Source organism: Phoenix dactylifera, chromosome 6 (assembly GCF_009389715.1).
Source record: "Phoenix dactylifera cultivar Barhee BC4 chromosome 6, palm_55x_up_171113_PBpolish2nd_filt_p, whole genome shotgun sequence".
Taxonomy (NCBI): Eukaryota; Viridiplantae; Streptophyta; class Magnoliopsida; order Arecales; family Arecaceae; genus Phoenix; species Phoenix dactylifera.
In genome coordinates this window covers 17,642,967-17,670,613 of record NC_052397.1, presented here as the reverse complement: position 1 = coordinate 17,670,613, position 27,647 = coordinate 17,642,967, and the positions used below count along the sequence as shown (strand labels likewise).

At 39.3% G+C, this 27,647-nt stretch overlaps 2 protein-coding genes and 1 long non-coding RNA gene across 5 annotated transcripts; 1 reads left to right on the top strand and 2 right to left on the bottom strand.

Annotated features, from left to right (window-relative positions):
• The first annotated feature begins 3,130 nt into the window (after nt 1-3,130).
• On the top strand, nt 3,131-19,595 carry LOC103707521 (DEAD-box ATP-dependent RNA helicase 16). 3 transcript variants are annotated; one of them, XM_008792046.3, is made up of 15 exons: nt 3,132-3,338; nt 3,517-3,672; nt 3,797-3,886; nt 4,022-4,150; nt 5,755-5,855; nt 7,062-7,173; nt 7,975-8,106; nt 10,920-10,985; nt 12,496-12,672; nt 15,121-15,216; nt 15,509-15,649; nt 17,696-17,778; nt 18,275-18,312; nt 18,436-18,650; nt 19,214-19,595. In XM_008792046.3, the coding sequence occupies exons 1-15, from the start codon at nt 3,165-3,167 to the stop codon at nt 19,298-19,300; spliced, it is 1,797 nt and encodes a 598-aa protein (XP_008790268.1). In that variant the 5' UTR covers nt 3,132-3,164; the 3' UTR covers nt 19,301-19,595. The 3 variants fall into 3 exon arrangements, 2 of the variants coding, with proteins under 2 accessions (XP_038983585.1, XP_008790268.1); XR_003385807.2 differs by lacking the exon at nt 18,275-18,312 and having other exon boundaries at nt 3,131-3,338; XM_039127657.1 differs by having other exon boundaries at nt 3,131-3,338; nt 18,275-18,650.
• A 742-nt stretch (nt 19,596-20,337) lies between these two features.
• Nucleotides 20,338-23,446, bottom strand: LOC103707522 (amino acid transporter AVT6A-like). Its single transcript, XM_008792047.4, has 5 exons — nt 22,734-23,446; nt 22,434-22,592; nt 22,144-22,347; nt 20,979-21,447; nt 20,338-20,769 (listed from the first exon to the last, which is right to left on the bottom strand). The coding sequence occupies exons 1-5, from the start codon at nt 23,164-23,166 to the stop codon at nt 20,637-20,639; spliced, it is 1,398 nt and encodes a 465-aa protein (XP_008790269.1). The 5' UTR covers nt 23,167-23,446; the 3' UTR covers nt 20,338-20,636.
• A 665-nt stretch (nt 23,447-24,111) lies between these two features.
• On the bottom strand, nt 24,112-25,244 carry LOC113462753. Its single transcript, XR_003385809.2, has 2 exons — nt 25,042-25,244; nt 24,112-24,586 (listed from the first exon to the last, which is right to left on the bottom strand). It is a non-coding gene; the product is annotated as an uncharacterized LOC113462753 (long non-coding RNA).
• Nucleotides 25,245-27,647: the final 2,403 nt, after the last annotated feature.

The following is a 27,647-nucleotide window of genomic DNA, read 5'->3' as shown; positions in this document are numbered from 1 at the left end:
TTTCTATGGTACTCGACCTGCTATGTGTAAGAAAATATAAAATATATAAAATAAATCTACCTCATTCTATTAGCTTAAGTTTTTAGGATAAGTGGTGATTTCAACTTGGTATCAGAGCAGAGATCCTGAGTTCGAACCATGTCTCCGCACTCTTTAAACCCATTATTAAAAAAAAATTTATATGTTGGGCTCGCCCATTGAGGAAAATCCGACCCACATGTGAGGGGAGTATTAGAAAATATAAAATATATAAATAAATCTATCTTATCCTATCGGCTTAAGCTTTTATAAAAAATGGTGAATTCATGAGTTCGAACTCTATCTCTGCACTTTTTAATCTCATTATTAAAAATTTTACATATTGAGCTCGTCCATTAAAGAAAAGTCCGACTCAAATGTGACGAGAAGAGTAAGAAAATATAAAATAGATAAAATAAATCTATCTTATTCTATGAGCTTCTAGTAAAATGGTGATTTCAACTTCATGTCCTATTACTTTATTATAGCTCGTTAAGTAACTTGATCAGAAAGGTACATAGATGGAACAGGACTCCCTCCTAGTGGAGTGTCATTATTTTCCTCTTCGAGCAGTGGTGGACCCCAAAAAACACTAATTTATGGCATGCCTGGATCTCTTTGAGGATCGCAATTTATACCAAAGAAAATAACACAACTTATGAATTTGGAATGTTTAGGCTAACGAGAAATACACAAGCGTGCTGAGAGGAGGCTTTAGGTGCTGTTCATGGTGTTGGAATTATTGTAGGTGGACAGTTGTGGGAGGTATTTGTGACTTGACCTGTAAAATGTTGAGGCTAATGCAGTTATTTGATCTTAATGGCTGAATTGCAAAAATTTCAAAAGAAAAAAAGAAAGGAGTCGATCCGAAGATATTGAGTGCGTTGACTAACTCCAGGGGGGAAATATCATAATACCCATCATGTCATGGGGGCTTTTATCATGTCTCCATGCCATTGGCACCTTTTTGTTCGACAACATATGCAGGGCAGGGCAGGGCAGGCGTGCTTAGGAGACTGAAAAGATTGGATTGATGTGAAAAGGAGTGAGCATCTTAGGTTGGTTTCGCCTTGTGCCGGGGCTCCTAACTTTGTTCTTTTCCTAATTTAAAACAAAAGCTCCTCTCCTCCCCCTCTCATCTCATCCATGTCCTTATCCACCCAATGCCTGGAACTTGGCATGAGGAGCTAAAGAGAGCGGCTTCCCTTTCATGAGTGGGGTGTGGTATGGCTTCAAACAAGTTTTGGTTTAGGAGCCAGGTATATGATGAGATCAGTACTCTCTTTAGTTTTGGTTGGGTCCAAGTTGATAAAGCTATTAGTTATGCCAACAAGTTAGAAATGGATCAAAGCATATCGGAAGTCTGTGATGAACGTAAACTGGATCACCAGATAGAACACTGTACATGGTATGCTTCAAACACTAGCTTTATTTGGCTGACTTTGTAATGAGATCAGTACTCTCTGCCTCGTCCGTAAGACAACGGAACACTCTCACCTGAAAATGTTTTGTTCCATTGAGGAGTAGCCAGCGCTTGGCTTTTGACCATCAGCAACATGCGTGCATCTGGTTGTTAGAACAGCCATCCCACATCCCTAAACACAGTAGTTAACAACTTGGATTAGCCTTTAATATATTAGAGCGAAGGATCTGTTTGAAAACTTGGATCTATTTAGTGGAGACTCTGTCCATTGTAAACCCACTCAGAGATCTCGGCTACCGAGGTCCTTTAAAGATTCCGTTTAACAGGTGGGAAAAATATTGTCGTGCCAAGATTTTTTACGGCAGGTGACGGACCAATGCTGAGTGCTTTTTTTTTTTTTTGCTTTTTTTTGAGCAAATTATATATATCATCCTCTTTTAATTTATATTTATCATACTACATCCAATAATTTATAAAATCCATACTTACATCCAATTAAATTAACAGTATTAGCGAAACGGTTTGCCTCATGTGAAAAATTGAAATTACATTTTGGATTTTTAGATAGTTGTTATGTCACTTTATGCTATTTTGGTCAAGTTTGAATTTTTTTTTGATTTGGTTTAGATTTTATTCAAAGTTAACGATTTGACTAACGTTTTGTTAATTTATAGATTAAAGTGCTGGATAAAAATAAATCTTACGAGGTGCATATATATATTTTTTAAATTATTGAGTATAAATATAATTTATTCCTAACCTCGAGAGAGCTTTTGTAATATTTTTTTTGATTGGAAGGGAGGCAGACGCCATTGTTTATAAATAATAGAGTAAAACAGAATTTACATAGGATGCACAGGGAGATACGAGAACGTGTGAAGGAGTATCAGAGTAGTAAACCTAGCAAACAGCTACTGTTTGGATATTTTGAAGAGAAGCAGTAGCACAGAGAATCAAAATCAAAGGCTAACAGAGAGGGAAAAACGAATTTGCCGCGCCAGGAGAGATATTTTAAGACAATCTACTGCAGATGCCATAGTACTTTGGCTATATAAGTATTCAAGATTTTCTCAGTAAATAACCGATATAAGACTAAACACACGTCCACACGAGTCCTCACATGCTCTTTCTGTTCAAAAACAAAAATGATCTTCTAAATCAATTTGTTGTAGATGCCACATAACTTCGATGTAAGACCAAACATACGCCCATACGGATCCTTATATACTTTCTTCGTTCAAGTTCTGATGTTTTCGTTAAGCTAATAATTCAAATCCATTCAAATCTAATCACAAACACCACGATCGGCCCGTAGTCAACCCTAATGAATCCGTACTACAGTATCCCCTAATCCATATAGGTTATAGGTCAGATCCGCTCTAATATCATTTGTAATAACTCAAAATTTTTTCTCCAAATTCTACAAGAAAAGATCCTAATTACACAAGTTAGACCAGTTATTTCGCACTGCAAGATCCCCTCAAGCAACAAAAGCGATGGGGGACTGATACAACCCGGTCCCGGGCTTGAGATCCCGTAATTGGATTGGATCGTGGTTGGGCGGGATCGTGTCATACCGATAGCCAGTTTATGAGTTGGGTCTGGGTTTGGGTTCAGGCCTTCAGCCCATTTGCATCCACCTGTGGATCCCCCTTCTCTTTCGGCCGCTAAATATATCTTCTTCTCTTCCCTTCTCTAAAACCCTAATAACTGACCACAAGCCATGGGGGCTGTGGCCAACGGAAACGGAGAGCGAGACGGCAGAAAGGAGGAGGAAGAAGAGGAGGAGATAGGCTTCGAAGAGCTGGGCGTCGACCCCCGGCTGATTCGAGCTTTGTCGAAGAAGTCCATCACCAAGCCGACCCCAATCCAGCGCGAGGCCATCCCCTTGATCCTGGTCAGTGGCCCATCCCCTTAAAAAAAAAAATCCGGTTAAAACCCTAGACAAACTGATTTCTTGACCTTTTCTACATATTTCTTATCTGAATTTAGCAAAGAAGAACATTTTATTTTACCTGTTTAATTGCTTTATTTTGATGAGTGGGACGGTGGGTTTCTTTGATTTGTGCGTGTAGGAAGGCAAGGATGTCGTGGCGCGGGCCAAGACGGGCTCCGGGAAGACGTTCGCCTACCTTCTTCCGATGCTGCAGAAGCTCTTCTCCGAGAGCGGTTCGAGAAAGACCGCGCCGAGAACCTTTATCCTCGTGCCAACAAGGGAACTCTGTCAACAGGTGCTTTGTGCTTTATATTACTTATTTGCGATCTGTAGCATGACCTTTTGAGAAACGAGCTGTCTTTATTGTTATTGGATTTTGATTTGCTCCGTGTGGTCGATGACCCAATTCATATTTTCAGGTTTATAACGAGGCATCATCGCTCCTCGAGTTCTGTAGAGTTCAGTTGAAAGTTGTGCAATTGACGGCCAGCATGCCAGTTGCAGATATGGTGGGTTCTTACTTCTTTTGAAATGATCTTTATATTGAAATTTGTTAAAGAGATGCTTTGCACGGTGGATGTGTTACAAGTCAAACCCTGCTTGATTAATTATGCGCCATGCTTGAATCATTGTTTTGCTTGCAGAGGACAGCACTGGCTGGGCCGCCTGATATTGTGGTCTCCACTCCAGCTTGCATTTCAACATGCATGTCAAAAGGTGTCCTTCAGACATCAAACATCAAGGATTCACTTTCATTGCTGGTTCTTGATGAGGTGCGAAGTTGATTGATTCACTACATGATTTTGCAGTTATTTTCTCCATTGTATTCCATCTCTCAGAATCTGAAGATTGGACTGCAAAGTAGGCATCAATTTTATAGTTCACTTATCTGCTTCTTGTTGCAATCATGAAGAACTTTCATCTATAGTGGAGACAGTGCACAGTAGTTTTAGTAAGAAGAGTTTTTATCAAAGCTCCTCAGTGTGTAGCACTTGGTATTCTGACTCGCAATCCTAAAGAGAGCTTTCAGGGCCACGTGCGATGTATGTAAGCAGTCTAGAAGCAAAATCATAGAAAAATGGACTCTTTGCATTGAATGTAAGACGTCAAATACTTCAGTCTTGACTTTTCAGTACTAATTTTTATGCATTAGGAAGCACTGGGTGAGAAATTACCAAAACCAGATTGTCAAAGTATGCATCTTAGACAAGGGCCAAAAGGAGACTTTGTTAATTAGAATATTCATTTCTAGTTAGGATGTGTTTTGTGTCACATGCACACACTTCAAGGAAATTCTAGAAGCACATTGGGCACATGAATTCACAATTCCAAGATCCAATCGTTTGGATTTTGGATTTGACTGAGTGGTTCATGTAGACTTGGTTGAGGATGTTCAGACATCATTGACTTTTGAGCATTTATGATGAGTCAGTTTGGGTAACTTGTGATTAACCTTAACAGTGGTCAAACTCACTATATGGGTATTCAGTATGAAAGAGCGGTGCTGCAGGTTGCTTTGAGATGTCATTAACCTTTCAGACTTTCAGAAGCTTGAATTTCTCATATTAGGAAAAACAGATATATTGGAGCGAAATGGTTAGTAAATATAATATAAAGGGAAATGGGAAGGTATACTCCTAAAATCTTTATGTCATGTTAATGATAGAAGTAATGATGGAAATATTGATGTTTGTTTGGAGGTGGATGTTGTTACCTGGACGCCCCAAATTTTGGCTTTTTTTTGACATGTGGAACACTTGGACATGTGGGACACTCCTTGACACTTTATACCATAAAAAATTGATGCCATTATGTGTCTTCTTTTGGGACTTATATATTTTAGAGCTTTTAATTCTAACGTAATAATTAGCAACCAATTTATTTAACCTTGTGAATTTAAGGAGAATGAGTCCATCTCATTTTTCATTATATGGACATATCTAGACATGCATGTATAAAATATGAATATATCCCCATGTTCTTTTTTTAAAAGGTTCCCGTGTCAGATTCGCCTAACACTTGGACACTTGATATCCTTATCACATGTCCAAGTAACAGAGGTTCTTGATCTTTCTTTCTTAATCTTTGTGATTGAATGTGGAGCTTGTTACTTATTGAAAAGTAATTCCATTCTGAAATAGTTGTGACAAGGTTTTCATTCTCATGGTTAGGAATGTTGCTAAATATATAGTTGATATTTGAAGTGTATATACTAAACCTGAAACATGCTTGCAAACATTTTGCTTTCCTTAGTTGCCAACTCACACCTGTCTTTTTAAAGGAAACATTAGTATTAACTTGCATATTGTTTTATGTTATGATTGGTCAATGAGTTTATATTGCAAGAGGCAATAATTGATTTATTCTTGATGTCCAGGCTGACCTCCTATTATCATATGGCTATGAGAATGATTTGAAAACTCTTATTCCCCATGTGCCACGACGTTGTCAATGCCTCCTAATGTCAGCAACTTCAAGGTCAAATTACTTGATCCTTTACTGGTCCTTCTACATATCATTTGATGCTTTTTCGTCTCAATTTTTTCCGTGTACGTGTTATGTACTTCTAGAAACACACTTAATACTACTAGCCACCTATAGGAGCACTCAATTTATTAAAACAAATGAGTCAGAACAAAGGACACCTCAGCAGTCATCCTACCTTTGTTTGCGTCTAATATTATTACTTATAGTGTTATATTTAGTTTTTTTTTTCTGGTTTTAAACTTCTTGCTGGCTATATATATGACTTAAATAGGCTTTCTGGTTGATTTGATACTTTATCAAAACTTAGTCATAGCAAAATGGTGAACACAAATTATGTATTGTTTTATCGTAGAACTCTCTTTTTCTGAAATTTGGAATTCCATCTCATGCTTTATGAGTAAGAGAGTTGATGCTTCTTGAGCATATCATGAAACATTTAAAAAATAAGTGTGAAATAACATGTTTTTCTGCTTTCTAAATTGTTTGTAAATGAAGCACAACCGTGTTTGGTCGCCCCTAAGTTATTTGTTGAGTATAATGCAAAAGGGCATTCCTGCTAATTAGATTAGTCATAGAAAGTAGCTATTTAGCAGCTAAGAAATCTCCTGAAATACATCGCTTAACTGGTATGGCTCTTAATGTACATCCAGCTGATGGATAAGCCTAAATGCTATCAATAAAGGTATGGTGCTAGGAATGCATCAAATCTATTGAGTGGTATTGTTGTTGTTCTGGACTTTTGAGTGAGAGGTTTCTGTTTCATGCTAACTGCAATCTGTGAAAGGGTTCTCTCTCTGGCTACAGACATGAGGGAGGGTTAGTGTTCTTTGCCATAGTCATGTATTTGCTTTACCAATCAATAGAAAATTCAAGTTATTGTAGAGTTTTTTCTGAAAATGTTGTATGAAAATAGATTGATGGCACAAACTAGAATCCTTTACCTAGGCTTGCTTGATAAATTTGTGTACAAAGGCAAGGCTGCTCAGTTGAATTATGGGCATTTGGACTGTGAAATTAGGACCTAATTTGATCATCAGTGGGTGTGCATCAGATGCATTTACAATTGTGACTTCTTGAATTATATGTCGTTAGTATTTCTTCATCAAATTGTAGTGGTTTATCTTCCCTTTATCTAGAGCTTTTAAAGTTCATGACTAAATATTATTTTCTACATGCTTTTCTTGTAAACTATGGCAGTTCTGATGTCGAGAAATTGAAGAAGCTTGTGCTGCATAATCCTGTAATCCTGACCCTATCAGAAGCTGGTCACTCAGATGACATTATTCCAAAAACTGTACAACAATTTTGGGTAAGAATTAATGTTTTGTCAAATAAACTATTAGAGAATGACGCAAGCTTGTGTTCTCATGCAGATATGGCTAACCTTGTAATTAGACACGCATAACCATAAGCATAATCATAATCATCAAGCCTTTTACCAACTATTCGGGATTGGCTCTATGAATCTTGATTTGCTAAGGATTCTTGATCAGGACTTTCTCTTCTTGCGTTTCCATATCATTTTCAATGACTTCCATCCTTATTATCTTGGGTCTTTCTCTTCTTCAAAATTCTTTAACAAGGAGTGAAGCACCTTTTGCACTGGAGGCCTCTTAGATCTTCATTGTAATGTCAACTGGTTCTCCATTACTTCATTGTTATGTGCAACTCCTACAGCTCCTTTAGTAAACTCATTCTTCACTCCATCCAATCTAGTATTACCACACAACCATGTCAATCATTTTTGCTATATTCAACCCTTTTTTTCGGTTGGAGGGGGATCATCTAGACACAGAGACCTGTGCACATGGATGCACATTCATATAGGCAAACATACTCGAAGTTTAATGCTTTATTTTGCAATATAGACATCCCTTGCTTGCATGTGTTTTGCTATTTTTTTGTTCAACCTAGTTACCTCATTGCTGATAAAACAATATTAAGGAATCTTATTTCAAATATGATGAAGTTTGATATTTTATTACCTTGGATACAGCCTTGAATATTTCATTCTAATACTAGCACTTTTATCATCGCCCTTTCTAATTACATATAGTGATTAATTATTGCAAAGTATTTTACTTCTCATTCATGCAGTTCTTTTTCCCAGATTTCATGCAGTGCTCACGATAAGCTACTCTACATCCTTGCTCTGTTGAAGTTGGAGCTTATTCAGAAAAAAGTGCTTATATTTCTCAATTCCATTGACATGGGGTATAGATTAAAGCTATTTCTAGAACAGGTGCGCTCACATCTAAGTATGTTCATACACATGTATAATTATGAGATCTGATCCTAGCCATTTTTCGTTTTTGAAGGTGTTTGACATAGTCACTATCCAGTTGTTATGGTCTTTAATTGTCTTAAGCATTATATTCTCTTAATCAATAATTATTATTACCATGAGAGACATTTTGATGCCTTTGATGATGCATGATACCTTGGTCTGTTTCGACTATTACAACTCACTGGAAGACTTTTGACCACCCAGTAACTGCTGTTTGTTAGGATTGTGCAGACCTCTAGGGTTGTGAATGATTCTAAGAGTCCGTTGAGACTTTGAAAACTTGTTTGGGTAGCCAGCATAGTTAAGGCAGACGACCGTTCTCTAAAATAGGAATTTGTTGTTTTTCATCCTGAGGCTTGTAGGCTCGACTACCATTAATAAGTGTCATTAATATTGAATATGCGAATCTTGTTTCACTAACATAAAATTCAGTGGAGATACTTTTGAAACCTACTTGCTAGTCAAGTAATAGAGAAGTCATGAATTTGCAAGGCTTCATACTATGTGGAAAACACACTGGAAAAAAGAACGTGGACTTTGTCTATTTAGGACTATCAACTAATATTTGAAACAGCTGAGGTTTTTTACATGGTTAGTCAATATTAGCAAAAACTACCTCATGGCTAATGGTAACTTGTATTCTTCTTTATTCTATCTGTTCTTTGTTAATATCAGAACGTCAAATTCACTTAAAATCATCATTTTGGAGAGTTGAATGTAAGCAATGGCTGAAATAAACCTTATCTAGTGTGTCTGTAATTGCCTTATAGATCTTTCTTTACCAGTGGTTCCCATCCAGGGCCAAATCTTCCCAAATGAAGTCATCTTCAGATCTCTTTTCGCTGCTTCCATCCATGTCTTCTTTAATCTGTTTTTGAGCCCTTTGTGCTGAGGCTGGAACACCATTCTGCTTAGACCCTTTAAGCTGAAGTTGAAACCTCTCTAGACTATGGCCGAATTGCTCATGGCCAAGCCATTTGAAGTATTTTCCCATCATTGCCCGCAATTCCAAAATTTCTTCCTATATACTTGCAATCTAACTCCCACTCAGCTTTGCTTTGCTTCTATCCTCTAAAAATAATGCTGTTACGCAATTCATTAAGTTTCTTTTTCCCCCCCTATGCTTGTGTAAGGAGTTAAATAACTTGGTTAACCTTCGTTTTCCTCAAATTTCCTTGTCAATTCTTCCCAGATTTGGGCACGAAGAACACTACTAGATCTACTATGCCAAGAGCATTTTACCACTGCAGACTTCTGATGGTTCTCAAAGTTTGCATGTACTGGTAGTGTGTATAGAGGTTTACTGTATAGAAAATCGTGACAGAAGTTTTATGCATTTCATAGCCAATAAAAATTCTATTTAAATCCTTTGGGTAGATTTAGTTGTTAGTTCAAAAGAGAGACTTTAATCTCTTGTAAATGTGATTGATAGAGGCCTGACTTGGCTACGCTTAGGTGCATAAGTTTTTATTCAACACATGGTTATAGAAAAAAAGGCTAGTTTTTAACCTCAATAACATGATTGGTAGCTTTTGTACTGAATGCTGCTCATTGTACTTGCTTCTGCTATTGCTTTCCTTCATAAAACTAGTAAAAACTATTATACACTAAATATTTTCATTCACAAGTCTGTGCTCTCTTGTTCAGTCCCCTGCACTTCCAGCATCTAGGGCCTATAATGTTTGGTTTAAACCTAGTTTTGTGTCTTATATATGGCTCTAGAGCTTGACCTGTAGGGACAATGAAGCATATTATTTGTTGAGAAGCTTGATGGTGATTATGATCTTACCCAAATTAAAGGGCTTATTTAATTAATTCTAGGATTTTATGGTCAACATGAAATGCTGAATACTGCTGGAAACTTCTTTTGTATGCTAGTAAGAAGCTTTTGGTGTTTGGTCAACCTTAGCATCTGGTTGGTTTAGACCCTGTTGCTACGCTTAAAGCATATGGGTGGGATGTAAATGGGCTAGGTCGGAGCTAAAGAAATTCAGAATTTTCAAATGTGCCAGCTTGACAACACAGAGTGAACAGTGTAGTCCTACAGGTAGCTCTATTTGCACCCGTACATGGTAAGCATTAACATGGGTATTCTGAAACTCAAGATGATGAAAACTGTAGTTTACTTGGGAGGAGCTAGGTTCTTGGAAATGGTAATAGGAGGTTTAAGCAGGAAATTCCATCAATAGATTATTTGGCTTATGACTATATTGAAAATTCTCTAGGCCTTTCAAGTTTAGGCAGGTTTAAAATGGTTCAAGGTTCAGTTTTAAAAGGTTCAGAAATACTGTATCATGGAGATTGACTTCAAAGGTTCTGAATGAGGTTGGTGCTAAGTGGTAATTCTTTCAACATCATACCTCAGGTGATTGCTCAAATGGCAAACTGTGAAAGTACTTGGCTCATGTAATTTGACTAAAATCATATCTATATGTGTCTCACCCTTAAACCATCTAGATGTGCCATTTGCATTGGACAGGTTGAATGCTTTTTTAAATTAATTTTACTATTATTAAATCCATATATCTAACATCAGTAATATATTCATATGAGTTACTCCTTAGGCTATGAGTTGTCTGGGGACACATGTATCCAGAAAAAAAGGTGTATGATGCATTTCGTACCATCTGCGTACATTTGCTATATTGTTAAACATTGTTAATTTTGGTGCTTTAATTGAACCATAGATGTATCTTGCATGTTTACTTGACTTTTTTTTGTGCTTGTACATTTATCATCATCTTAGTTATGGACTTTGCTTGTCACAGTTTGGGATAAATTCTGGAGTCTTAAATGCTGAATTGCCCCAAAATTCACGTCTTCATATTCTTGAGGTATGTTTTCTTCAACTCCTTGCACTCTACTATATTGTATGGACAGCTAGGATGGTAGTGGTGCTTTCTTTAATGGTGATATATGGGCTGTATGTCCTCACTCTCTCTTTTTTGTCGAATGCACCACTTTGTGAGAAAAAATTGTACCACATCTTATAAAGACGAGTGCAATTAACTAAGTCCCGGAAGAGGAGTCAGGTGATGTTGCTTATATGCGATATGCCAATAAATACAACTTTGCAGTTTATGTTGTGAGTTGTGACAATAGATATTTGGTCCTGCTTAGCTGAGAACCAAAGTTTCAGTACAGTCTCTATGCGTTTATATCCATGTCTTTTCCCATCAAAATTTGATGGGGAAGAAGCTTCTGAATGGATCCTACACTGGTAGGATATGTTATGAACTTATAACAATGCTGACTTGGCCATAATTCTGAATATAGGTTATTCACAACCCTAATTACTACACTTTTTTCAGAATAATATAATATACGTAAAGATTTTGTTTCACCAAAGATCTTTCAACCATTAGCCTTGGATTTTATTTAGCACTGTAACTCCAGGAGTAGGTGTTGGAGTGGTGCAATAATGCTGTAGGAGCCACTTTCTGGCACCAGCTGGACCACCATCACCTCCAATAATCTCTCTCCCCTACCATGTTGCCACCAGCACAAAAAAAATCCTACTTTTTAGCCTTGATTCTCAACACCCAACCATCTAAGTCATTCTTATAATAATAAAAAAAATATGGCAAAAAGAAGGCCAAAGCGAGCTAGGTCAGGACTAATCTTGAGTCAACCCTTTGTGGCTTGACCCTGGGCTGTGACCTGTCCTGTTCCAGCTGGTGTCCAAGTCCAATATCTAATCAGAGGGACCATTTTTAAGATCTGTCTTTATTCTACACTTGGCGAATATGCAAGCTACTGCAATGACAATAAGTTTGATGGGCTCCTCACAGTCAATGCCATATATCTGATGTATTTTGTAGAAGAGTGGGTGCAGCTAGCTATATAAACAAGCTTGGTTCTGAGTAACATCTGTGATTTAAGAATGATTTCGGTGTTGTAAACACTTTCTTTATGCAAGTCTTAAGAAAAACTTCCACACTCATGTTCACATTATAATAGTTTGGTTTAGCCTATTGAATTATTGCCCCACATATGTTGTGTACTCCTGTTTGCACTTGATGACTTGAACGAGAGAAATGTGTAAATTCTAATTCGAGCATGTATCATGGGTTTTGACAATATTTAAGCTGCATGTATCTTCAGAAATTGAACGAAGTTGATGTCCTATTCTGGCTTATTAAATAGCTCTTATGTTGTGAATTTATATTGCAAATTTTCTTTTATTATCCTTGTCCTGATGAGAGCTTTTTACTTTTATTTTTCTACCGTTCATGTATGATTATCTTTTTTTTTGGCCCTTCCTTGGTTATATAAATATAGAATTATGATCGATTATAATGATCTTCACTTTCCCTAATCAATGTTTCAACTATTGGTTATTAGGAATTCAATGCAGGGTTATTTGATTATTTGATAGCAACAGATGACGGCCAGACAAAGAAGGAACAAACAAGTAAGGAAAATCACATCCAGTCAAGATATTCAAAGAAAAAGTTAAGACAAAAATTGGATGCAGAATTTGGGGTCGTGAGAGGAATCGACTTCAAAAATGTCTTCACGGTATGCTCACAGTCACAGGAGTTGTATTTGGATGTTTACATTGTTGGACTACTTACAAGTGATATTTTATCAATAAAAAAAAAACTGGAACAATCATGCATACATGGCTATGATTTGGACCTCATGAATTTATTTGTTTGGGAATTTCTGATATTAACAACTGCGTTAAGAGAAAAAGGGCTTAAATTTGTGATTTTAGTACTATAAACATTCTTTATTGCTGGGCTCCTGATGGCCTTGTGAAAGTTATAGAGTTTGGTTCATTGCCCTGCTATATAGAAAGGTGGAGGCCTGACATTAGGTTGGCAGACAGTTTTAGAAATATGCAAAAACTATCAAATGGATCCAAGGTGAAAGAGGATCCATAAAGCCGACCCAAATTGTTGGGAAAGGCTAGATGGCTATGATTGTGATTTAGGGGGCTGTTTGGTTGCCCCCATATCTCAGATGCTGCATCAGCCGTAGACTTGTAGGCAGATAGATGTAGGTGTTTGGTTACATGTAACTGGGTCAGGTGTAGACTTTTGAGATGCACCCTTAGGCTTTGTTGCATCTAGAGATGCAAACTCTAGATGCAAATCCTTAAAGGCTACAATCACCTCCCATTCTCTGATAATAATGTTTCTATGATTATAATAATAAAATATAATAATATTATCATAATTCTCAGTATAATGGTTATATGATAAAATAATAATTAATATCATGATATCATATGGTAGTATATACTATATATAATTATAACATAATGATATAATATAACTATAATAAGAAGATATACAAATATAATAAGTATTATTAGATTAATATGGTAATCATTATTATAATATATTATATCATCGGTGCTATTAATTAAGAAAGCAAGATAGTATGATAATTACATGATTTGATATTATATTATGATATTAATTATATTATATAATATAATATACTATATGATAGTATTGTGTTATGCTATATTGTATTATATTGTATTGTATTATGTTATGTTGTTTATTATTTATCTTATAAGAAAATGTTATATTATCTTATATTAAGTTATCTATTATCTTATAGTGTTATGTTTGTTGTATTAAATATTATATTATAATATTATGATATAATATGATATAATAAAGTATAATATTATTATATTATATTATATTTCATTATAGTATATTATGTTACATATTTTGTTATAATTTTTTTATAACATATGATAGTATAACAAAATATTATACTATAATTAATTATATTATTATATCATATATATATATATAATGTGCTATATTATGTTATATGCTATTTTATCTTATAGTATGATATAATATTATCTTATAATATAACATTATAGGATAATATTATATTTTCCATTGTATATTATTATAATATAATATGATATGTTATATTATATTATTATAATTATGTAATATGATAATATAATAATGATATAATAGTATCAATGGAGGTAATCTTACCATGTTAGTTGCAAGATGATTGCACTCTTTTCGGATTAAATAACCAAACGCAAAAATTGTAGATGTAGTTTCCAGATGTAAGCAAACCAAGCAGATACTTGCAAATACAGATGCAGCATTTCTACTTACAACTGTATCTAAATGCAGAAAATCAAGCAGCTCCGAAGTTCACACCACTACACAGATTGTCATAAGGTAACCATTCAGCCAAAGTTGCAAGAAAGTATATTCGAATTTCTAAGTTCATCTAAAAGATCATGGTAAGTGTACGTCGCATATTGGATGATAAAAGTCTTAATATGCAGTAGTATGCATTTGAGTTCTATTAGGGCTATAAGTTTTGGACATGGATATCGCCTTTCCTGGTCACCTAAAAAAGGTTGGCTTATACTTGTGTATATAGTTATAAAAAGATAAATGTATGAATTCATGAATTACTAAGTAACATGCTAAATGTACTTGTTGTTTTAACAAAACTAGCAACCAGGTACATGCAACACATGTTTGAGGGAAGAGAAAAGAGAGAGCCAGTGATAGAGTCCTATTTGTTTAGGAGTCAGATTAGAGTCCAGTGTGTTAGGGGGTCGAATTAGAGAAAGAGATAAAAGTCCAATCCATTAGGGCGTTTTAAGAAGGGGGTTTATGATTGGGAAAGGAGAGAAAGTGCATGTAGTAGCTAATGCGTTAGAGAAAGCTAGTGGGGTAATTAACATATTTTTTAAGATCAATAGAAGTGGTATACTTGGTATAAAAAATGACAGGCAGAATAAGAGGGAATATTTCCTGATTTCAGAACTGTCATTTTTATAGATAATATAGAAATCGTCGTTCCATATGTGACCTGTCTTTTTCTATTGCAAAGTGTTGTTTGCAATTACAGGAGTTTCTTGTTCAATGTCATTTCTATTTTAAAACAGCACATTGTTGACAACATCTTTTTTTTTTTCTGTATTTATTGCATTTAATAAGTCCTGTTCTTAACTTTATTCAGGTAGTCAATCTTGACATGCCTCAGAGCTCTGCTGGATATGTTCACAGGATTGGTCGCACAGGAAGAGCTTATAACACTGGTGCATCGGTGTCTCTTGTAAGTATGCCACAATATAGTTTTAGATGCACGAAATACTAGATTAATCTTTAACAGGCTATTTTACCAGTTTGCAAATGTAAAGAGGAAGTAATTGTTTATGATTCAGCATTTATTGTTTGTAATTTTTGATACTCTTTTAATGAATTTATAATTCTCTGACGGAGCTTTCATAGCTTGCTTCTTCTCAATACAGTTGGTGCCTTATGTTATTGGAAGAATCGTAAGGCAGAGATTGTTTCATTCTGCATGTTTAATATTCTCATATTGTCCCACTTTTGTGGTTTAACAGGTTTCTCCTGAAGAGGAAGAAATTTTTGAAGAAATCAAACTCATGTTTGGAGACGATGAGAAGCAAGACTCCTCAAAGTCTATTGAACCTTTCCCTTTACTTACTAAAAATGCTGTGGAGTCTTTACGATATAGAGCTGAGGTAATATAAGTAGCATTTGATTGGGAAATTATCAGTTTGTCAAACTTCCATGGCACCATTGTTCAATTGCCCTTTACCATTTTACATAATTGTGCATGAATGTTGGTGGGTTTGGTGGTGCGGGAAGAGGGAGAGTGCATTGCACCATGGTTGGCGGACTACTTCCTTTTATATCCTTTGATAGGTTGGCATTGGTTTGCCTAGCTACGAGGGTGGAATGCACATGATTCTCACAAGCATGCACAACATTGCCATTCAATCTCCCTTTTGTTATTTCCTATTTTTTCTAAGGAACCCCCTTTTAAATCCATCCATGTTTTTTATTTGAGTGATCTCTGGTAGGTCCTATTGGCAAATTTCTTGGCCATTTGGGTGTTTGGATGACTCTTGAGATGACATCTATAAAATTTCTAGCTCTCAAATGTTTACATGAAACTTTATCTTGATATAGTAACTTGTTGCTTCATTTTCTTGTGTCTGCCTCCCAGATCATTTTATCAGTACCAATTGCCTGATACCAGGACTGTAATCTTCACTAATAAACTTTGGTACATTTTTAGGTCTAATTGTGCTGCAATATTTAATCCTGTTAAGGACAACATTCCCATTTGCACGACATACACCAAGCCTATATGCATTTGGGAAGTTCAACCCAATTTCTTGTCTGGTTGACCCAATATCTTTCTTTTCCTTTTTGTTGGCTAGGTCTTTTGTTTGACTGCCATCACATAATACATTACACAGTAGCATTTTCACATGTGGCCATTTACTTGTTAACATTAAGGTCTCCTGTACTAAGATGTATTGCCTTGTACAGACCACATTGTACCAGTATGGTACTGGCACAGTACCTAGGTTCGGTTCAGCATATGATCCTCCACGTCAGTCTGTGCCAGTTTGAACTGAGCGAAACCATCCCATACCACTAGGCATCGACCCGTGCTGCCTGGTTTAGGTGGTACCATGGTTGAGAGCAAGAAAAAGTATTGGAAGCCTGGCTCAATATGGGATGTGTACCATTGGTATGGTTCTCGGTGCCAGTTTTGTGGGCTTTGGTTAACATTTTGAGTTTAGTTCCTGTACACACTTAGCCTCTTTTTCTTGCACATGGTTAGGCCTATCTGTGTATGTGGTTACTTGAGGAGGCTGCCTATTCACTTTGTGGTTCATATTTGCATCTTCGACCCAATTTGCATCATCACTTGGTTATTATTCTGCCATGTCACCTTATTGAAGCCCTTGAAGAAAGAAGGAAAAAAAGAAAAAAACATGAGGTGAATCAAGATTGACTATGACGTCCACATATCTTTCTATAGACTTTTGCACTCCCTTTCCTTCAATGTTCCAAAAACTTCGAGCATTGCTTTGCAAACTCTTAGTGTATGATTCATTGTGATTTTGCTATGGGAGCTACAGATATGGCTTATTTAATAGACGTAGTGTGATTTTTATGTCCTGTTAGTTTGTATACGTCGTGGACTTGTGTTTTATTTGCACACTCTTTGTATGGAAAGTTCTTATGTTGAGAGCCATAGTAGGTCTTGGACCTGCCAACTCCCTTGAAAAATTTTCTTGGAGAAGCTCCTTTCTTGCCGATAATTTACCTTTTCCTGAAATTCAGCGCTTTAAATCTAATTTTGTAGGCTTAATATTTGATTAGCATTATGTAGTGAAGCATTTACAAACTTTGACAGATGATACCTTGATCCATAAAGTTGCGCTATATAGATGAAATGAGACATGCTTGTTAAGGGGCCATTTGCCTTTAAACTGGCTGTATTGGACTACTACTCCCATTGTCTGATTTTTATTTTAACTTTTCACGCTGGAGCCACTAAAACAATGTGTTAGCCTTGCTGGTGACTTTTTTTGTACATCTTTCAATTCATATCTTCTTATGTGTTCCTCACAACTATTTTCTGGTAACTGTAGCATCTCATGTCTCTTAATATTCCTTCAAACCAGTCATTTCTTCTCTGATTCATGGTTAGAATTCTTTAAAAGCAATGTCTAATGCATGTAAATGATGGATTACTACTTTTACAGGATGTTGCTAAAGGTGTAACAAAAGTTGCGATTAGAGAAGCACGAGCTCAAGATCTCAGAAATGAAATTCTTAATTCTGAGAAGTAAGAAATTTTTTTTGCATTTTGCAGCTCTATATATAATGTTAATTAGATGGTTCAAGCAATGGTAATACCGCATGTATGAAAGAAGTTTTATTGTTTGCAAATTCGTAAGATTTTGAGAAATGTCATTTATATTATTCCCAAAGAGAAATATAGTTCAACTTGGAGAAAATTCCCTCTTTCAATGGTTGAGGAATAACTCTTCCATTCCCTCTCTTGGTTGTCATAAAGAATTTTGAATCCACATTAATTTCCCAACATTACAATAGAGAGAGGAGTTACCAGGATTTGCTGCAAATCATTGCAAACTTCTGTATATCCTCATTAAGTGATGGTACAGTTAATTTCGAGTTCTATTGAGCACGGTTATCTTGACCGCCTTTTATATTTGCTACTAACTGTTTGTATTATAATTCATATTTGGGCTACCATTGGCCTTAGCTTCAATAGGTTCTTTACTTGTATAACTGATATCAATATATATTTCTTTTCATAGGCTGAAGTCTCATTTTGAAGTTAATCCAAGGGACTTAGGTAATAAAGAAAACTTTGGAGGAAGATATTCTTGCCATCTAGAATTTAATTTTATTTGTTTTTGCATGATTTTTTGGGAACAATTTAATTCTCAGTGTATAATTTTGGCATCTGCAACGGCAGATTTACTAAAGCATGACAAGTTACTGAGCAAGAAGGCTCCTTCATCTCATCTACGTGAGGTACCTGAATACCTCCTTGATCCCACGACAAAAGAGGCCAGCAAGATACTCAAGCTCTCAAGAGCTGCAATGAAGATAGATACCAAAAAAAGGCGTCCTGGTTTTAAGAAAGGATTTGGTAGAAGTAGAGACCCCCTCAAGACTTTCTCTGCCGAGGTACATGCACCTGATCATCTTATTCAATTCTTTTCTTGTGTAGGCTTTTTAATTTCTTGTGAACCTCAAAAGTTTCAGTTGATGTTCCCTTCTACCATAGCATAAATCTTGCTTTCTTATAGGATGTAACTAAATACACTTCAGCTGTTAAATAATACCACATAGTGGCCTCGTGTACACCCTCAAAAATAGGGAAAATGATGGCTTATTCTAAAAATGTGTAAAGCTTCAATATTCATGAACACGGATCGTGGTAAAAAGAGTGCACATTTGGTGAATGGCATCATAATTCGGCACCCTTCAGGCCAGGATGGGTGATAGTTCTAGCTGTTTAATTTGTTAATTGCTTTTTCAGATGATTTCTTACTGCAAGATAAACATACTCTTTTTTTTTTTCCTTATAAATGCCCCCCGCCCCAGGCGCATACACATGCCTGCCTGCATGCATATACTTGTTATCTTACTTCAGTCATTCGATAATGATAATTATTTTGGAGGTGTAAAAGGTTTACCAATGATATCAAAAATGAATTCGGCTTGGTTCTTCATGAATTTGGTCACAGGAGAAGTCGCACAAAGGTGAGAAGAGAAGGAAGGACAATGACGAAGTCATTAAACATAAGAAAAAGAAGGCCAAACAGGGCATGTAATATTACTCGCCACATTGATTTCTTTTTATCTTTGGAGCCTGGGGTTGATGCTATGGAAAATGATGGAGCCCATGGTGTTAACCTCTGCAGTTTTGTAACATCTAGGAGTGATGCTAGAAAATGGCAGCCTTGTACTTGTTTCGGTGAAATTTTTATTCCGCTCTATCAGCAACCTCTCTACATCTTCATGGTGTAGTTTCATTACGTATGATGTACATTTTCTGGAGTAAAGGCTTCAATTAAGTAGCCGGTAAATTGCTAATTATATTTATAATGCTGTGGCAATTTCTTTGAATTATCGAGTTATTTCTATTTTCTGTGCTCCTAGTTTATATGTCCAACAGAACAAAGTTTGCCAACCGTTAAACAAGAGCTAATTGCTTGATCTCGTAAATTTGTCCCGTCTTACAACTCTTGGTATTGGAGGGATCCCGTCTTACAACATGCCAGCGCTTTTAGTGTATCAAGATGGTTGCCAAACCACTCTTTGCCACGTGGCTGCAACCTGTACGTCTCCTCTTGCTTGTCTTTCACCATAGAGGGAAGCAAAGCTCGGTCTGTACTTGATGTCTAAGTGCAGTTCATTTGCTCCTGTTTCTCCACGGAATAGGATCTGAAATCTGCATTTCATATGAATTACTTGTTGAACTTTAGATTGAATTCCATTATGGTATCAGAACTAATCTATCCAGTGACATGACAGCAGAGCGGGCATTACAGTCGGTATTGATAGCTGCTGAGCAAAAGAAACCATCTGTTTTTTTTTTATTTGTGCTATATATAAGTTCATGACTCGTGCGCGAAGTGATATAAGTTCACTCATTTGGCTCTGGTTCCGGGGCCATAGGGCCCAACTTTCCGTGCCATAAGGCCTAACCGTGGTACCAAAACGCCACACGCCAAATGGGTGGAGAGCATTGGCGCTATTCCAGAAGTGCACTAAGTTTTTTTTTTTAAAAGTTTTTTATTTTTATTTTGTCGTTAGAAAAAAAAATACTGAAATTATAAACATCTTCATCACACTATGAACCGGTTCGTGCCAAGAAAATGCAATGTGATGCGAGCCATTTAACACCTCCTGTATATTGTCTCAGAACAAATGTACCCCATAAAATAGCCCTCTCATGTCGATGTCCTCATGTAACAGTAACAAACTAGACCTGCTCCCTCTACTTCTCAAGTAGAGGATTTACAACACAGCAGAAGGAAAGAATCAGGGAACACCCACACAATACACGCATGGAAGTATCCCCGAAGAAATCACTCGTAATTCCTAGGTGAATCGTTGCAAGCTGCCACGAGCACCGAGAAGAAAGCCAGGGATAGAGTCATCACATTAGCTGCCGCTTTCATTTGTAAAGATACCATAGATGTCGCTGGATATGGCGATAGTGCTGGAAGAAACCGCCAATAGTATCATGAAGCACGCCAAAACCTTGTCCTTCCTCGTCATGACTTCATAAACATCCCTGCCAGCATTTACAGGCATTCATATACTTTGTAAAACAGTCCGAGATGATGGAGATAATGTTACAACATCTTTTTCCTCTGAAAAATGATATCACGACGGCTATTATTGGGCCATTTCATTCAGATTTCATCACGTCTATAAAATATTCATGTTCAGATGACAGTTCAGATAACATGTAAATGCAATATGGCGTTACTCAAAATTTACCTGAGTGCAACAGCTGCAGGGAAGATGAAGCCGATGGCCACCGCCGCAGTTGCGCCTGTGAACTGAAACGCATCCCATATGCTGGGCACGAAGTTAGCACCGCAAAACACTGCTCCCATCAGCCCCACTGTGATGGCAGCAAATCTCTGCCCATCATAGGTGAGGGGGATGGCCAGTGGGAAGAGGAGGCCATCAAGGTTGAGGCGAAGGGAGTAGAAGATGATGGGAAACACCAGCATCAGGTGCAACACATAGCTCACCCTCACTATGCCACTGAGGAGGGCACCATAGGTGGGGAAGCCCAGGTCTGCGTCAAAGTTGGCCAGAACGTCGTCCATTGTTTCCTCCCCAAACAACATGAATCCAAACAGGCTTGTAGCCACATACACGGTCGAGCACAGACACATTGTGGCACGAGTTATGGACTTCATCTGGCTTGGGTCCTTGAGCTCATTCTCAATCGGGTGCACTGAAGCAGCGGAGAAATCAACAAGGCACGATTAATTCAATGAACAATGGCGAACAGATTCAGCATGGAGAACAATTCGGAACGTAAGCAAAGTAATGAAATGCAAGCAAATTAAAGGACCCTTCAGAAGGGTAGGACAATATACAAAGTATGGACCATGACGACCCAGAATAATTAGGACTAGCAAATAGACAAAACGGAGGACCATCCAGCAGAACAAAAAGAAGATCTGAACAGTGAAGAAACTACAGCTCTTGAGGCTATCTCGAGTTCGGGATAAGAGAAGTCGGCTCCACCAATGCAGGACCTCCTCAAGCTAGAAACGATGCTGCGGTTTACCACCTTTTGCAACCTCCCTTCTTTTTTCTTTTTTTTTTCTTTGCCTCTAAAGAAGTTTAACCCAGCAAACGTGACTTCAGTTTATTAACTTGAGCAACTAGCTACCACCAGTTACGTATCACAACCTGTATTATTATTCATTGTTTTATAAAACTGCTTTCAGTAGTTTCTTGGAAGAATTATATTCATATATATGTCAATGCACAGAGATAGCAACACAGCCATTCATTTTTGTGGATTAACTCGAACGAGTGATTGGTAATGGCAGCACAGCCGTTCACGAATATTTACATTCATAATTCGCAGAGTATTGAAAGAAAAGCCATTCATTGGGATGTGTTGCTGTTCTTCACTTACCACTGTACTGGCAGATGTAAGCAGTGACCAGAATCGGCACGGTGGTGAAGAGCTTCCAGAAAGAAGCCTGGTTCAGAATTTCCGGGAGCAGTCTCGGCAGGCCGGCGCTGCCATCCATCAACTTGACGACGGCGATCCCCGCGGTGACGACCACAAAGACTAGCGCCAGCGCCACCGACAGCGCCGACGTGTACCGCAGCGAATCTGCACCAATTCAGAGGGTCAGACGAAGAACCTGATGGCACCATGCACGGCTCTCAAAGCATCCGCACGAGCTTCAAAGCACTCACCCACGCGCTTGAAGGAGATGAGAGGGGCGAAGACCAAGAGGGTGGTGGCGAGCAGCACGAAGGAGCGAGCGGTCCACCAGTGCCGGCCGAACCACCCCTCCAGCACGCCCGTGTGGTGATCTCCGCCGTCCGATGGTGACGTCCCGGATAACACGTCCCCTGTACCATCCAGTCCCCGCCGTTAATCCACCACACAAGACGAAAGGAAGGCAACGCTGGTACACCAGAAGCCGGATGTACCATCGCCGGAGATCAATCGGCAATTTGAAACAGCAGAAGGAGATGGATGTGGATGGATACCGATGATGATCATGTAGACGATGAGCATGCCGAGGTTGTTGACGACGACGCAGGTTTGGAGGAGGGCCCGACCGGCGCTGCCGAAGGCGTCGCCGACGACGGCGGCGTAGGAGGTGGCCCGGGGGCCCGACGGCGGCCGGCCGGCGCGGAGGATCATGTCGATGGAGGCCTCGGTGAGGAGGGCGCCGAGGACGATCATGGCGAGGCCCGGGACGAGGCCGAGCACCTTGACGGCGGCCGGGAGGGCCATGATCCCCGCGCCCACGACGGTGGTGGAGAGGTTGAAGACGGCGCCGGAGAAGGAGGCGCCATCGAACCCGCCTTCGCCGGCGGCATCAGCGCCCTCGTGGCCTCCGCCGAGCTTGGGGAGGAGCGGGGCGCGGCTTGGCCGGCGGGGCTTCCTGCCGTCGCGGGCGAGGGGCAGGACCGTCATTTCCAGACTCTTATTCTATTTTGTTATTATTTATTTACTTTGGGGACCCTCTCGGTTTCCCTACGTGAGAGAGAGGCGAGGTACATAAGCGCCCGGAGGAGCGGGCCGGCCCATGGAACGGCGGTGTTTCAGGGGTAAGCAACCAATGGAGGATGTACACGTAGATACAGGCGGAGCTTCGGACGCGAAGGTGCATGTTCCAGCGCGAAGGTAGCTTAGCTTCGAGCTTTTCTTGACGTTGGACGGATCGCCCGGTGCAAGTTCGGACCCTCTCCATGGCTTCTCTGTTGTAAAACAATTGTAAATTAGCGTCATTGTGTGACATTAAAAAAAGAATACATCGGATATGATAAGAAGGTTGTTGGAAACTAATTATTCTTTCAGGAAGAGCAAGAAAAAGAATTATTAGATCTACATAAGAACAATCAAATGCATCTTGTTTTGTGCCAGTCGTTGGAAAGTATAGGTGTCATGACCTGTTAGCCATGGTAGGTAGCTTCCATCCATGCAGACAATGGTGATGTACTATCATGTCTTTTACTTAAAAAATATACAAAAATATACAGATATAAACAACTAGACATACTATGATCTTTTAAGCCCTGAGACCATGATATGATATGCTATACCAATCCGAATCAGAATGGTACAAGCTACTTCGTTATTGATATCCAATACGGATGGTATACTGATACTCGGTACACTAAAAAAATTCTGTATGTACCGTATCGATACTGTGCTAGTGTGATACCGGTACAGAGTCCAATACCGAGACGACGAATCTTGCATGAGACCGAAGTTCGCATGATAAGTACTAAAAAAAAGACTGCCTTTTGCTAATAATATGACCACCTAATATTAAGCATAGGAGTGGAAGAGACTTTTAGGCAAATAGATAGATAATAATTAATGGGGAGAAGTTACAGACACAAGCCAGGTTCTCAATTTTTGTTTTGAAGAAAACAAAAATATTATTTGTGATGTTCTGGATCCAGTTGCAATTTGGACTCTTATTGAAGCCATGGAGCCTAACATTGGGGTTCTTTTTGTGCTAAAAACTGTAATGAGCACCCAAATCCCAGCCCAATAGATGATGGACTTTCATTACAGAGCCTGTATCAGCTCACTAAGAAGCGTTACATCAAAACTCTATTGATTCGATATAGACGAGCTTTCACAAAAGCACAATCATTACATTGGTGATCATTACTGAATTTCAAAACCATGCAACCTTGAAATAATAGAAGCTATCGACCCAGACTTGCCTCAATATTTTCCTTTCTCATTTGACACTTCTCTTGGTGCTGAGTCTTTGGATCATTGTTTGATTGAAGTTGACAACATGCAGCGCACAGCTGAGCTCCACAACGCCCCTTTCAACATCTGATGGGGCGAAACAATCCCCATCTACACTCAATTCCTGCAAAACAATCCCCATCTACACTCAATCCCCATCATTATCAAAACTTACTGATTTGTAAGCAACATAGTGAAGGTGGCCTCCCGAAGCCAAGCTCAAGGTCATCTACATCTAGGCATAACGTATATAAAAAGGCAATAGAGTCTCTGCGACATTTTGTCGAACAAGTGCTTTTCCTCTAGAGAGCTTCCAGTGGACGAGGTGGCGGAGCTCCGACTTAGAGAAGAAGGGGTGGGGTTCCCGGCGGCGGAGGAGGAGGGGGAGCTTGGTGCGGTCGAGGGATTGGAGAAGGGGTGCGACGCGCCCACGACGCCGCACTCGAAATACATTGGGGGATTCGGACTTGGGACAATGGTGATCCTATATAAGTAATGAGGATATATCTAATACGTAATGAATGCGAGACTAAATATATTTTTGTAGGATTCTGATAGGGAGAGGATATTGGTGGCTACCTAGCTGTCTGTCCATGGAAACCAAGCACTAACAATGGTGAGAGATGAAGGGGAATAGAGGGCAATGAAAACTAAAAACTTGGGTGGGAGGCAGGGATTGGCGCAGCCTGCACGAGAGGTAAGGACCGAAGGGCATTAGAGAGAGACAAAAAGAGTTGAGGGCCGAGAGGTCGGGTAGTTCTAAATACACCCCCCCTATTGCTCAGGACACCCCCCAAAAATTAAAAAAAAATTAAATACTCTCTACACCCCCCCATTTGCTAAGGACACCCCTAAAAAATTAAAAATTTCTAAATTACCCCCACCCTCCCCACCCCCCGCCTCTGCCTCCTCCTCCTCCCCCCTCCTCATCCTCCTCCTCCCCCTCCCCCTCTTCCCGCCCACCTCTGCCTCCCCCTCATCCCTCTCCCCTCCTCCTCCGCCCCGCCTCTGCCTCCTCCTCCTCCCCCCTCCTCATCCTCCTCCTCCCCCTCCCCCTCTTCCCGCCCACCTCTGCCTCCCCCTCATCCCTCTCCCCTCCTCCTCCGCCTATTCACCCTCCTCCTCCTCCTCCCTCCTCCCTCCTCCTACTCCTCCACCCCTCTACCTCCGCCCCCCATCCCCATCCCCTCTTACTCTGCATCCCCCTCCGCCTTCTCCCCCTTCTTTGCCTCCTCCTCCACCCCCTATTCCTCCCTGCTCCCATTCCTCCTCCTCCTCCTACCCCTCCTCCCCCTTCTCCTCCACCTCCCCCTCCTCCTCCTCCTCCTCCACCTCCCCCTCCTCCAACTACCCCTCCTACCCCTCCCCCCTCCGCCGCCTCCTCCCCACCCTCCTACCCCTCCTCCCCTCCCCTCCGCCGAACAGAAGGATTCTGCTCGGTTGAGGGTTGCCGAACAGAAGCCTTCGGTTCGGCACTGGATCGCCGAACAGAAGCCTTCTGTTCGGCACCGTTCAGCCGAACAGAAGCATTTTGTTCGGCGATCCAGTGCCGAACGGAGCACGAAACGGAGGAGGAGGAAGGGGGGTGTACTGAGAAAATTTCAAGGGCAATATGGTAATTACACTAAAGGTTAGTTTGGGTATTTTTTTTAATTTTTGGGGGGTGTCCTGAGCAATAGGGGGGTGTATTTAGAACTACCCCGAGAGGTGCGGTGACTCTGAGTGAGTGGATTCTACATGAGAGATTAAAAATGTCCGAACACCTATTTAGATGACATTCGAAGATTGCTGAGAGAGTGTAATACCTATCAGATCGTGTATATATTCCGAAAGACAAATTGAGTTGCTGATTGAATCGCTTCCTTTGCTGCTCATCATTTTGGAGAGATTTTTTGAACCTATTTTGTATCTGCCTTGATGTTGTTTGCCAACTCATTAATCACCCATTGTCATTTCTTATTAATCAATTGTACCGAGAAAGAGGAAGTAGAACTTTTATGTCGTAAGATGAGGGAGAAGAGCTGTACCACGACTTTGGTTCTAAAACATATTCTGAATTAACGCTGCAAATGGGTTGGGTTGACCCGTGACCTGACCCAACCGATCAGTGTAGATCCGATCCGATTCGAATTTTAGGACCCGTGGGTCCGAGTTGGATCCTAAAATTGGACCCAGATCATTTTTTGGATCGAATCTATGTTTACCGAACGGATCCGATCCGATCCGACCTGAACGGAACATAGCGGGGAAAAAGCAAAAAAGAATCTCTTCTTTTTTTTTTTTTGTGTGTGTGTGCGGGTCGTGGTACCATTGGTTGTTTTTAAGTGAATTTATGGCGGGTTTCCAAGGCAGACAAGAAGTAGATATGGATTTCTTAGGAGCCTGTTAGCTTGCTCCCATGGCCTTATTATTCTCTAATGGATGGGAAATGCTAGCCAATGAGAAGGAAAAGCTTTGTACCAAAAAAAAAAAAAAAACAAGAAGAAGAAGCAAAAAAAAAAAAAAAAAAAAAAAAAGAAGGAAAAGCCTGAGGGGAGTATGGTTTAAGCGTGGAAGGATGGCAACAAGCATATAGGTTCACAGAATCCAAAGGAACCTCGGCCCGTCAGGATTGTCTCTCGATCTATTACACTGTTGATACCTCTGGTGTCTCGGTAGCTGGTTTTTTTTTGTTTCTTTTAACTTTTGAAGGGAGAAAGTGAGGGAACACTGAACTAAATATGGGTCATGTGCCCGTTTTCTGCAAAGGAATTGGATTTTGGAACCTGAGAGGGGCGCAGGGAGACACCAAGTTCCGTCCAATTAGTCATATGGATAAAAAATAGTGTGATATGAAATTTGGCTTGTAGATCGACTTAGGTGGTAAGTCATGGGTCATCTATTCCGACTGGAGGTCAATTGCAAGTCTTTCAAGTCATGGGTCACCCAGCACCTCATAATGACCAAATTAGATTTGCCCAAATTCTTTCTCAAAAGCACAAAGAAAATAGTAACATCTGATTTGGATTCAACTCAGACTCGGATCCAATCCGGACCCGATCCGGACCCGAACCCGACCCGGACCTAACTTGAACCCGGACCAGACCAGACCCGATCTTCAACTGGATTGGGTCTGGGTCCAAAATTAGGATCCAAATAAAAAAATCAAGTGACCCCGATCCGATTCGATCCATTTGCACTTCTAC

Bases quoted from the DNA above. Each gene is read 5' to 3' on its own strand.
- LOC103707521 (XM_039127657.1), top strand. From the start codon at position 3,165: ATGGGGGCTGTGGCCAACGGAAACGGAGAGCGAGACGGCAGAAAGGAG. The intron at 3,339-3,516 runs GTCAGTGGCCCA...TTGTGCGTGTAG, and splicing joins AGGCCATCCCCTTGATCCTG to GAAGGCAAGGATGTCGTGGC. The intron at 4,151-5,754 runs GTGCGAAGTTGA...CTTGATGTCCAG, and splicing joins CATTGCTGGTTCTTGATGAG to GCTGACCTCCTATTATCATA.
- LOC103707522 (XM_008792047.4), bottom strand. From the start codon at position 23,166: ATGACGGTCCTGCCCCTCGCCCGCGACGGCAGGAAGCCCCGCCGGCCA. The intron at 21,448-22,143 runs GTAAGTGAAGAA...CCGCTGCTTCAG, and splicing joins TTACATCTGCCAGTACAGTG to TGCACCCGATTGAGAATGAG. The intron at 20,770-20,978 runs GTAAATTTTGAG...AAATGCTGGCAG, and splicing joins CCTGCAGCTGTTGCACTCAG to GGATGTTTATGAAGTCATGA.